This window comes from Vipera berus, assembly GCF_964194415.1.
Source record: "Vipera berus genome assembly, chromosome: 5".
In the NCBI taxonomy this organism is placed as follows: Eukaryota; Metazoa; Chordata; class Lepidosauria; order Squamata; family Viperidae; genus Vipera; species Vipera berus.
Window position 1 is genome coordinate 63,054,707 of NC_138207.1, and position 13,341 is coordinate 63,068,047.

Here is a 13,341-nt window from a genome sequence, read left to right on the forward strand (position 1 = left end):
ATATTTCTTTCCTGTTACCTTTGATTTCATTGCAGAGATGTTAACATAAGAAATAGATTATTTTGTTATCTAATTTTACCTTCCAAAAGACAGAAGATGAAAAATGTGAGGTTCTTTCCTGATGGCTTTTTTGAATTACTAGCTGTTTTAGATTCTAAAAGTTTAGTTCCTAAAGAAGTAACCTTGTAAATAATTTTAATGTGTGCAGGGTAGGCAACCTTGGCTCTTTTATGACTCAAGGACTTCAACTCCCAGAATTCCTGAGCCAGCATGGCTCAGCTTGGAAACCTCTCTCTTTCCCTTCAGCGTGGCTGGCTCAGGATTTCTGGGAGTTGAAGTCCATGAGTCATAAAAAAGAGCCAAGATTGCCTACTCCTAAAGCCAATAGAGGGAGCATTTTTTTCAAAAATCCTTTTTTGCAAAGATCCAGCAGTCTGATGTATTAATATAAAAATATAGGTAGCCTCACAACCTGTAAAGTGCAATGTCATGTGACCATATCATTTAGCAATAGCAATCCCAGCAGTCCCCGCTGCCACTGTTAAGTGAGGATTGCTGGTCATTATGTGAAGAGTTCATATGATTGAACTGTCAACTTCCCACAAGCAAAGCCAATGAGGCTGCAATTCCTGGTCACAACAAGCTTTTCCTTAGGCAGCTTGAAATCAGGCCGGCAAGCAGGTGAATGCTATGGAATGCGGGGTCCCGGTGGGCGGTGGGGGAGATGCTGTAGTGCAGTGTGAGCAGCAGGCATGTGGGTAAGTGCATTGAGATGGGGTCCCAGGAGAAAAATCAGTAACTTATTCGCATGACTTATGACCGCTTTGCTAGTTTCCCCATTGCTTGTGGGAAGCCAACAGAGAAGGTTGCAAATGGAAATCACGTCACCACAATATGCTGCAGCTGTTGTAAGTGGGGGTGGTCACCAATTGCCTGAATTGTGATCACATAACCTCAGGAGTGCTGTGATGGCCATAACTTTGAAGGCCAGTTAGGAGATTATGACCATGGTTTTATGGGGCAGGGGGGTGGTTTGGTTTTTCTCCCCCTTTTCTTCCATTCATTAAAACCAGCATATGATGAAAAAGACTGATCACAATTACAATTACATGGGAGCTTGCTTTGCCTGAATGCCTTCTTGTAATATTCTATCAAGATGTTTTTAGATCTCCGATTTGCCATTTGGGACTAATTTATTTAGTTCTTTCATCCAGATGGTTATGATCACACAAGGACCCACACAACAGAAATGGTTAACTTCAATGCTGTGGTAGATGAGATCTTGTATTGTTTTGCACAGTAGGAATCTTGCTGTACAGCAGAACATATTGTGTTGCTCTGCATCACTGTCAGATATAGTGAGTACCCCATCAATGTTTGGAGGCACCCTTAAAAGAAAATGTACTTAAAGTATAAAAATGCTACTTTTCTCATTTAACCATTTTACATACTCGATGGCACACAAGGTTGTTCTTCTAACTGTATGAATATTCAGGATAAAGTATTACAAAAATATTTTAGCAATCAAATAAATTCTTTATTACAACCATATTAAAAGTATTTTAGACTTTGATATCCAGGACACTGTCATTACTAAGAAACACAAAATTAATTTAGAGACTATCTAAATTTATATTTAAAAAATTGAACTTAGTTTTGATTTATTAAAAAAATTTAAGCTGAACTACAGTTCTATAATTACAAGAAAGCTTGTGTTATATTACCAAATTCTATTTCAAATTATCAACTTTTGGTACAGGAAGTTTGACTGGATCCTGAATAAATTCTGACAGCAATATTAAAACTTACATACAATTTTCTAGCAGTAGAAAAGACAACATAGACATTTACATGTAAAAATAAGCTGTACTTACAGAATGAAATCTCCAGTTCATGAGAAACTTCAGAATTTTTTTTGTCATTCTGCTTCAATTAATATATCCTACAATCGGACATTGTAACATTTAAACCTGGAACTATATCAGGCATGAATAGAAATAAATTAATATTAAATTCTTATTTAATTGAGAAGAGTTCTAGCTAATTATGGCTAAAATTATCCAAACTTGGGAAAATATGTCCATCACCACAGATTTAACTGGCGCAAAGGAGTCTTTGGATAAGAAGTATCCACAAGCTATGATCCAAGCTTTAAAGATAAATAAATGCAACTATTCATTATTCTCGGCTTATCCAACTTTAAACTATGAATGGTCCAATATTTGGAAGTATTTCTATCTTGAATGATTAAATTTGACTTAAATTTACCCATTGAAGAGGTAAGAAAAAACATGAATTGTTTATTGCCATTGTTTTAAATGAAATGCACAAAAGGTAGCTCTGCATTTGATCAAATTAATATGGATACAAAAAGATGGCTATATATTTCTATATATGTTTGCTCAATCAAATAATGCAGCTCTATAGCAAATAAAGTAAAAATGTTAAAGCAATTAACTGGTAGGAATAAGGTTTAAACCTGTCTGGTCACTGACTACATTTTAATTAACACAGAGAGAAAAAGAGACTTTAAACACATGACCAAAGGACATGAACTGAGTCATAGCTGCTAAACTATAGCATGCATGTCAAACTCGCGATGTCATGTGACGTCATGTGACATATCGTGACTTTTCCCCCATTGCCGGCAATGGGATGGGTGCGCATCTGGCCCGCAGGCCATGAGTTTGACATGCCTGCTATAAAGCAATGTTAAGGTTGCTGATGAGAGGGCCTCCTCAGGGTGCCTCCGATCAAAGAATGTCGATTGGTGGCCCCCAGGGGGAGGGCGTTCTCTGTGGGCGCGCCAGACCTGTGGAACCGCTTGCCGGTTGAGCTCCGGATGGCCCCCGACCTTCGCTCCTTCCGGCACGATCTAAAAACGTATTTATTTGAGCAATCTGACCTGGTTTGATGGGTCAGGGTTGGGGTTTTAATATGTTTTTAATTACTGTTTTAAACTTGGGCATTATATTTAATCGTTTTTTAACTTTTGTATTCTGTTTTTATATTTATTGCCCTGTACACCGCCCTGAGTCCTTCGGGAGAAGGGCAGTATAAAAATATAATAAATAAATAAAATAAATAAATATGATGAGTAAGATGAATCTGCTGATTTCTTTAAGGAAACCTACATTGACACTTGAGAAAGTCATTTAAACTATTAATGATTCTGAGAGGCTGAAATAATTGGGATTAGAGTGCCTTTTTATAAACTTTGTTCTTCCTTTGATACCAACATCATTTAAATTATCTCACTGACAACACTGGGGATCTAAGTTCAATTTGCAGATTAGATCTACACCGAATATTTACCTTATAGTTCTAGCAATCTTCTTGGAGGTAAATATAACAGCAGATCAAGTTTATCTTTCTCTTACCTTTATTTTCCTATCCCAGAGCAACTTCAAAGGCATACTTTTTCACTCTTAATCTTAATCTTCTTATCCCAATAAAGCAATTGAAAGTCCCCTATGCTCTGCTGAATATGTGCAAGATATATTTAAAGCCCTGCTGGTTAAAAAAAATTAAGTAATACAAAAATGTGTTTTATTTAGAGATCCCTTTTCTGGCTCCTACTTCTTTGAATACCCAAATATTCCTAGATATAGACACAAAGAACTATATATTTTTAAAGATTTCTGCAAGTACAAGAGTAAAAAGCTTCTGGGAAGTCCAAGTAGTAGAATTTCAACTTGGGACTCCTAAAGTATAATAAGTCTTTATTTTTACTACTTATCTAGTTTATTGGCTAATAAAAGTAAATTAGCATATTACAGTTCACACATTTTCAAGCAGGAATTAATTCCAAAGCAGTTTAAAGTAATATTTGCCTCCGAAGTCACCCATGCATGTTATTTTCCTTACCCTTTTTATTTACTAAACTTCATTAGGGAATAAAAAGTTTAAACAAAAGCAGATCAATTTTTTCAATCAGCCAAGGGTATATAAAATACATCACAGAATGGAGGGGAGAAAAGTTCCTTCCATCAAGAGATATTTCAATCGAGTAAAGTAAAAAAAAACAACAACCCCAAAAAACAAAAAGGAGCACTTGGTGAAAAAATAGGCTCTTAACAAAACTATAGGAACATTTAGTGCAGCATATTTTATTTGGAAGAAATACCAAAATGATATACAATGCAAGGCAGTTAAGACCAAAGCCTCCTGGAGATATACCGCTGTTTTACATGCCTATAGGCAGTGTTTCCAGCCTTATGACTATGGGGGTCAGGGCATAAACATATCATGGTAGCAAAACTGGAATTCTGATACAAAAGCAAAATTAATGCACTGCTGGTGGGTGTTGTGATTCAGGGTCAGCCTGTGGGTTCGGCAGTTGGGTCGGACGACTCAGAGGAGGAGGAGGAGGGGGGTGTTGAAGAGCTTGCTGAGGGGATTGGACAGCTTGATGACAGCCCTCAGCCAGGCCCCTCTCATCTGGTCACGACGCAGACCCAGCTGTGTGAGCCTGACCGCGTGGATGAAGATGACCCACAGCTGGCCCTGTTCAAGGACGCCCGACGCAGGAGGCAGTCAATCAGGAGTAAACAGAGGAAGGCAATGGGGCTCCTCGGAAGGAGGCAGAGAGAAGCCATGCCCTGAACTGTATTTAAGGGGGAATGCGTGGGAGGGCTGGTTTGCTGAAGGCAACCGCTTGAAAAGCTCCTGTTTCTTGGTTCGTGTCTTGTTCTATTTGTTTTTGTAGCAATAAATTTGGCAGGCGTAATTCCAGCCTCTTGCCTTCTTGTAAAAGGGGTTGTCCCTGCCTTTTCTGCAGGGCCGGTAGCAGGCTGGTACAGAGCAGTGGGAAGCTACTTTTCAAGCCTAATTTATCTCTGGATTATACAAAAATTGCTGATATTTTATTAAGTAGCATAAGCTTATAAAATTAATAACAACAGAACGACTGAATCATAACACTTTAGTTATTAGATACGAGAATAAAAGGGACTTGGCATACTTTAAGAGTTCTTACAGCTCAGTTAGGCAGCGCGCACTTTTTAAAACCTTTTTCCCCCCCAAGTATTTACTAAAAGTAAAAACGTATGGGTGTCACATCCTCTGATATATAGTTCAGATCGCTTATCTGTTCAGCTCTTTGGATTCCTGAGTGAACAGGAAAGTACTGCTGCTGAAGAGAAGAGCAATAACGAAGTGGAAAATTACAGAAGTTGTGACTCTGAAGTCAAAGCTCATTAGACAATGAACTCCCTAGTTTAGAGAATTCAAAACAGAAAATAGGTGAACACCGGTGCCTTTGAGGTTTCCTCCACTTTCCACAATATATAAGCAACTCTTCAGCAGTTTTATATATGGTCAAAAAATATTTCTTCCTAGAGGAAAACAACTGAGTTTCGATAATGCTGAATTGTAAGAAATGTTCAATTTATTTAAAAGTTACACTATAAAGTGAATTAAGTTTCTGAAGAACATTGTTCTGAATAAAAATGAAAATAAGTCTTCAAACTCAGGAGAGTTAGAGAAAATATTAATTACAATAACCATGAATTTTGACCCATGCACAGAAAGAAGATATGGAATTAGGTAAAGAACTAAAACTAGATAAAGAAACTATTCAGCTGAGTTTTATTGCTAACAATGTCAACACAGTGCAGACTTCTATGCATAAACAAATCCCTTAGTTGTTTTGTAAATGTCAGGTCTAACCATGCTATTCCTGGTGTGAGATAACAAATTCTTACCTGTGTCATCTTGACAAGGTCCAATGAGGGTCTTTGTTCCTTTATTTCTTCAGGTCGTCTTCGCTTAATTCCAACTTTCTTGTCATTAAGGACACATGGTTGAGACCGACTTCGAGAAAGCCCATTGGAGCGCCTTGTCAACTCTGGTGTTGAGGCAGGTGTGCTGTTTGCTGAGGGCAGACAATTTTCCGAAAAGGAAATTTGATCATGGGAACAAGAGAGAGATCGCTGGATGTCAACCCTACCACTCTCAGAAGAGCAATGATCATTACTCCAAATATCACTTGTCTGTCCATAAGTGGCTGACTTTCGCATTCCTTGGCATGGCTGACACCCAAATCTATTGCTAAATCCCATCTGGTCATATGATGAGGAGAGAGTACATGACCTGGAAGGAAGGCTAAAGCTTGAACTTCTCTGCATGGTTGTGAATCCATTGGAGTAACGCTGCACGCTTCCCCCGCTATAGCAGCGTCTCTTTTCTACAGGAGTCCAGACCTTTGATCCAATGGGCCTCCATGAAGCCCGGCAACTAGACATCTCATCGGAAAAAGAGAGTGATCGGCACTGGCGTTTGCTGGGAGGTGCTGAAGGGTTGCCATTGTGGTCACTAAGGCTGAGATCCTTGATCAAATTGGTTACTGAGCATGCGTTAGCTGGCTCTCTCTGCCATAAGGAGCTTTCATTGCTTTTGTCAGACAAGCAGTCCCAAATGTTGGCACTTGGCTGTTCAACCTGAAGGGGGTATTTCCTGCTGAGATCTCTCCATCTGTCATTTTCTAGATTTAAATGATAAGATAATATACAATCAATCAATAAATCAAATATTTATTACAGTCAAAAACCAGTACAATTAAAAATGCTCCAAGAGTATCTAGTCAGAATAAAACAGCAACAAAAAAACAAATCTATTTTGAAATCATACGGTAATTTGGCAGCCTATCTATCAGTTGCACTAAATAAGAAAAAAGCCTAAGCTATAATGTAATATTAATCCTTAAATTGTCCTTAAATTTAATCCTTAAATATTAATCCTTAAAGGCCTATTGTTATTAGGTACTGAAGTACAACAGGGTGATAATATCAAAAGATTTAGTGCATTAATTGTATAAAATAGTTATAATTCATCAGGTTTTGGCAAACCTTTAGTGCTGCTGCACAGAATCTAGCTACCTGCGCTGTGACAACCATCTCTTTGTCTTTAAGCAACTACTGAAGATAAACAGTGTCAGAATGAACAGGATACCTATTAATTATCAAGAAAATAAATTTTGTTCACTATAAAAAGACCAGCAAAGAAAGATGTGTCCAGAGGTTTACACCTCTCCAGAATCACAGTGACACAGAGCCTTTCAGTCAGAAGTATCCATTTATATTTGCGTCCAATAATATACATTCATTAGTGCTATTTATCCCTTATCCTCCATATTATTGAAAAGCACAATACGTTATAAGAAGTCTCCAGGGTCTCTTTAGGATTAATCCCTAGGATTTGTTTTCACAGGTTATTGATTTAAAATGGAGCATGACACAAGTTAATTATCTGAGACCAAGAGCCGCAAAAAAACAATGAAAAGAAACACCAAAGTGCTGGGTACGGTATGACAGAAGTTGAGCAACTTTTGGCAAACAACATTTGGAACATGTTGCATCCATTTGTCTGTTCCCTGTGCTCACACCTGGGATCCAGAGTGTTTTCAGGCTATGAACATCATCTTCCACAAGTCTAACTTTTTTGTTCCAATTTTCACTCCCATCTGCTGCTACAAGTGAGAAAGTCGGCAGCGGTTTCAAGTTCCAGGCTGATGGTTTCCCTGGCAAGGTTTTGCTATGTGATTCTATTTCATTCTGAGAAAGATGAGAAATGACATTCTGTTCCTATGGGAACATGAAACGAAGCACCACAGGTGCCATTTTTTAATCTACACGATTTCCATATAGAGGTTGCAAGGGGAATGGAAGCATTTTGGGCCTAGGTATCTATCTGCCTTTATAAATTGGAAATTTATTTATTAAATTTGTTTGCCACCAATCTCGCTGCAAGGTGACTCTGAGTGGCTTACAACATCAAAATGAAGCCATAAGTGGATGTACCAATGTATAAAATCACAATGAAAATACAGAATGAAAATACAGATTATAACTAAGGCTAAAAGTTAGGGAGGAAAGGAGCAGCATGTACAGGGGGGGGAGGGAGCTGCTATTAGTTGATCCACCACCTCCAGTCTGGTACTCCCATTAGGGCCCCAAGCAGAGCCAGGTCTTCTTACTAAAACTGTTTTTAGTAATAACAAAATAGGCTAAAAATGTTATCATTAAAAATAAAATGAACAGTTACTGAGGGATTTTTATGCAAGTGAATTAAAAAAAATGAGGACAAGGAATGAATTTGAGAAAAAAAACAAACAGCCTCTATATGAATCAACAGCATATTTCAACAATACACCAATGCTCAAAATCAATGGTTAATGGCAATGGTTAATTGCCATCTTCAGTTGGATGATCATACAATCCAAACAAAATACTAAGATCATTTCTAGATGCACTTCTCTATACTATTTTGAATTGTCACTTGTTTTATTTTTTTCACTTTTAAGAATGCCACATAAAACTAGTAATACACAGTAAACAATTACATCTAAACTGAGGTACCACTGTTTATCCTGGTGTAGTGCTTCTCAACCTCAGCAAGTTTAAGATGTGTGGATTTGCTGGCTGAGGGAATTCTGGGAGTTGACCTCTACACATCTTAAACTCGCTAAGGTTGAGAAACACTTTCCTTCTGTGCCAAAGGTGCTTTTCAAAAGGCAACTGCATTTTCTTGGTTTTTTTTTTCCTTGAAAACATTTCACTTCTCATCCAAGAAGCTTCTTCAGTTCTGGGTGAGAAGCAAAATGTTTTCAAGGAAGACAAGAAACTCCAATTGCCTTTTGAAAAGCACCTTTGGGACAACTATGACCTGGATGATTGAGAATCTCCATAGATAATCGTCCTGCTATATTAAAGATAAAGGTTCCCCCGCACATGCGTGCTAGTCGTTTCCGACTCTAGGGGCCGGTGCTCATCTCCGTTTCAAAGCTGAAGAGCCAGCGCTTGTCCGAGGACGTCTCCGTGGTCATGTGGCTGGCATGACTAGACGCCAAAGGCATACGGAACGCTGTTACCTTCCCACCGTAGTGGTCCCTATTTTTCTACTTGCATTTTTACGTGCTTTCGAACTGCTAGGTTGGCAGAAGCTGGGACGAGTAACAGGCGCTCACTCTGTTACGCGGCACTCGGGATTCGACCCACCAAACTCCCGACCTTCTGATCAACAGGCTCAGCATCCTAACCCACTGAGCCACCGCATCTCCTCCTGCTACATTAGTCACAGCCAAAAGAACACCAGACGAAAGGGAACAAAAACAGAAATCAGTTGTGCTAGCAAGCTGCTTTGGGTCTGGGGTCTAGTCCTCCCATTTTACAAAAGCCTTGATAACTTTACGTGAGAGAGTACAGTATCGGTATTTAGAACATTTCTAGATGATTCATACAATAGATAAATTATGCCTACATTACAGGTATTCTTCGACTTACCACCACCATTGAGCCCAACATGTCTGTTGCTAAGTGAGACATTTGTTGAGTTTTGCCCCATTTTATGACTTTTCTTGCCACAGTCGTTAAGTGAATCACTGCAATTGTTACATTAATAACATGGTTGTTAGGTGAATCTGGCTTCCCCATTCAGTCTGCTTGTTAGAAGTTCGCAAAATGTGATCATATGACCCCAGGACACTGCAACCATCATAAATGAGTCACCTGCTAAGCAACTGAATTTTGATCACGTGACCATGAAGATGATTCAATGGTCATAAGTGTGAAAAATGATCATGTCACTTTTTCCAGTGTCGTAACTTTGAACAGTCACTAAATGAATGCTTGTAAGTCGAGAACTACCTGTATTCACTCTTCCCCAGCTATATTAGCAAAGTTGCCTAGTGCTTTATATTATTATTATTATTATTATTATTATTATTATTATTATTATTATTATTATTTGATCATTTGGTTAGATGGCATATGAAAACATCTTAGAATTCAGTAAATGAAACTACAGTGTAAGATTTTTCAGAAAGAGAGGACTCTGATGCTAATTCTTTTAAGAACTCTGAAGCATCAATCAAGAGTTTTCACCTGCCTGTGAAAAAGCTTGCCTTAAGTGAAATCTAAATAAAATCTATAATGTTCAGTAAAAAGAAAAAAACCCCACTGTACTATTCGACTAAATCAATTTACTGCGATTCCAGTGCTCATTCTCCTGATCAGAATAGTGTAATAACTGTACAAATTACTATCTAGGTTATTAGAAATACGGGAGAAAAAAAATAGACACAAGAAGCTTCTGAGCTATTCTAGGTCATTAGAAAAAGTAGTAATTCCTGTCATACATAGTAGTCCTTATCAAATCTAACTTTATTATTAAAAACTAGTGTCTACATTTAGTTCTGTATTTCTTTCAGAGATCAATAGTTAAATCATAAGTTTAAGTATTAGGTCCAAACAAACCACTTTATTCTATTCTATTTATATTTTGCTCATACTCAGCACTTGAATTTAGGGAAAAAATATTTTTCCCATTGGGTTAAAAAACATTCACCTTCAATATATGCTGCTATTATTATTCCATGGATCTCAACCAGTTCATGCTATGGCCCATCCAAGAACTTCCTTTTAAATCACTGTGATCTTAAAGATATATCATTGTGTTGATAGAATATGGGTCAGAGAGCAAAAGAATCCTGAATATGGACCCTCCCTCCTATGAGATGTACTTCAGACTTTTTGGATAAAAATAAAATCAACTAGAATTATAAATCCACTGTAAGCTGGCATGGGCTACTTATTCATTTCAACATCTCACCTACATCTGCTGCGGTTGACAGTTATTAAAGTTCTGACTTAAATTCAGCTGACAGTAGCTTTGTTAAGAAACAAACCGTGAGAACAGAAGCAGAGAAAAGCAACAGATTCTGTGCTATTATCAGGACTGGTGGTTTTTTTTCTTCTAATTTTTCTCTCTTCTAAGAGACAAAGGAAATCAGAAGATTGGAACTGAAACTGCTTATGCATGAAATATAGTTTTAGCCATATTTGAATAGCCATTTAATATCTTATTCATCATGAAGCAAAAATACTGGGATTATAGCATTGAGAACATTTTTTTAAGTCCATACATTATTAAGGCTTACAATCAATCTCAAAGCGCTAGAGTGCAAATTTAATTGTGTTCCAAAGCAGCTCAGTATCCTAACAATTTGGATGAATGAAAGGGCTATTTAAGCAGAATGACATGGGGGTGTACATATGGTGGATTCAGTTTCAAAGACTTGAGTGATGAAGGTTTTAATAAAAGGAAATTCTGTTCTTAGTGATGTGAGGGTATCTATTATGAATATTTATTAGGAGAAAAGCCTGCAAAAGCAATAGATGGCAACAATCCAAAGGCCAGAAAAAAAGTTCTGTTAGTATTGTATGCAAGAGGAAATAATCTTTTTTCCTTTTTTGTCATTCAGGAACAGTTCACAGTCCATGCACTATCATACTCAAACTGCATCACTATCCATAACGTCTCCATTTTATTTTTTTAATAATTTCCCCTCATAATCAGGCACCAAAACAGAACTTGGGTCCTTTCCTACAATCTTTATGTGCTCATCCCATGCTTTCTTCTTTGATCATTTTCTCAAAAGCCAATGGCCTTGACATCAAATACAAAAAAAGTTTCTATGCTTGGTATTGGCTGACCTTTAAAACCACTGCTTAGATGCTTCGTTTTGAAACCTTATGTCAGGGTTAATATTGGAAGAAAATAAACAGTTGTTCTCTGAACAGTTTGAAAGAAAAATCAGTGATAGAGAACTAATGTCAAACCTTGATTAAAATTAATAATAAACAGTCAAATGAAAAGATAGATTACTAGAAATAATAATGTAACTTCACTGTGAGATTCAGAAGTTAAACTCATAAAGGAGGAAAACTGAAGACTTTTAAAACACCTGAAAACTTAATCTGAAGTACGTACGTTATTGTGGTTTGCTCTATAAAATGCCAAACCATTTGATTAGTTCAGAAATTAGCACATAATGCATTACGATATCTACGATTAGAAAGTGCTAATAGATTTAAATTAAAGTTAAAAACAAAAAAAACAAGAAATGAAATGAAAATTATGCTCAGCATGTTTCATGTTTTCAAGGTGTCATGAGTCACCTCTGTGAGTTGGGTGGCTTATATAAATTTGTTTAATAAATACATTACAGTGTGCTGAAAAAAGTGACTTACAAGTGGTCCTCGCACTTACAGTGGTTGCAGTGTCCCTGTGGTGATGTGATGGCAATTTGGGCATCTTGCAACCAGCATGTATTGACATAGGATGCAGCATCCCAGGGTCATATGATGGCCATTTGCGACTTTTCCAGGGGGTTTCCAACAAACAAAGTCAAACGGGGAAGAAGGGGATTTGCTTAACAATCACATGATTCGCCTAATGACCACAGTAAATAAAACTGTAAAATTGGCAGTGACTCACTGAATGACTGCATTACTTAGTGATTAGAATTGTGATGCTAATAGTAATTGTATATCACTTGTAATGTTCAACAGTTAAAACTGCATGTCATCCATTTGGGTTACATGATCCAAAAACTATTAAAATCTTTCGAAAACTGTAACATATAATGGAAAGCATTTTATTTAAATTGTTCAAATAATCAAGTGACATATATTGGCACTTGGAAAAATATGCTATTATCTCCCTTTGATATGGAAAACTAGAATCTATTTCATTATTTTATTTGGCCTTCTTCTTTAGTATTTTATTTCATTCATTAGTCATGTTGATTTAAACTAGTTCATCCTGCTTGCATCAGATCCTCCATCTTCCTCTTTAAACGATAAGCAAAAATCTCACACTAGTTATAGCCAATAATAACAGGATCCTGGAGCCTTATTTATATTGTATTTGTTCACAAAATAATTTGTGAGTCAACCCAGTAAGTACCTGGAAGATGATTTACATGTTAAAACTTGAACAAGGCATTTCTACCTACAGGATGGAGACCTTTGATAATGCAGTCTCTGAACTATGCCAATCTTTACCAACAGAGAGGAAAAGAGGTTTCTTCATTTATTTAACTCTATATTTTCTTTTTAAATTGTCCCTCTGTGCAATAATCTGGCATAACTTCATCACTGAATTGCACCGATTTCATTTATGAATGTACACACCACATTTTTGTCAAATATAAGCTTTAGAAAGCCAAGGATATTTTTGAAAAGTATAAAAATATAAGATACTGTAAAGAAAAGCAGCACTTTGAACTGTGTGAAAACAACTGTGAGCCCATAAAATAAAGGTAAGATAAGCTTATAATACAACGAAGCAAGAATTAAAAAGCAATCCAATGACTGCGTTTTGCACTAACCCAAGTTCTAAACATGCTTCGAGGGGTGAGGTACAGCAATTATATACGAAAGCATGGACAACTTGCGCTAGATCTAGCTTTTCCAAGAAAGGAGGATAACCGGTATATGAGTTGAAGTTGGGCACAAGTGCTATGCAACCATATCTACAATGGATTGGGCCCCCAATTAG

The 13,341-nt window shown here is 37.1% G+C and overlaps 1 protein-coding gene across 2 annotated transcripts in view; it reads right to left on the reverse strand.

The window, feature by feature from the left end:
• The window catches only part of FAM53B (family with sequence similarity 53 member B), a 132,439-nt gene that overhangs the window by 65,915 nt on the left and 53,183 nt on the right, over nucleotides 1–13,341 (reverse strand). For both annotated transcript variants that reach the window (XM_081328483.1, XM_081328482.1), the window contains exon 5: nucleotides 5,706–6,484. In XM_081328483.1, coding sequence (XP_081184609.1) covers nucleotides 5,706–6,484 — 779 coding nt within the window. The remainder of the gene's footprint in view (nucleotides 1–5,705; nucleotides 6,485–13,341) is intronic.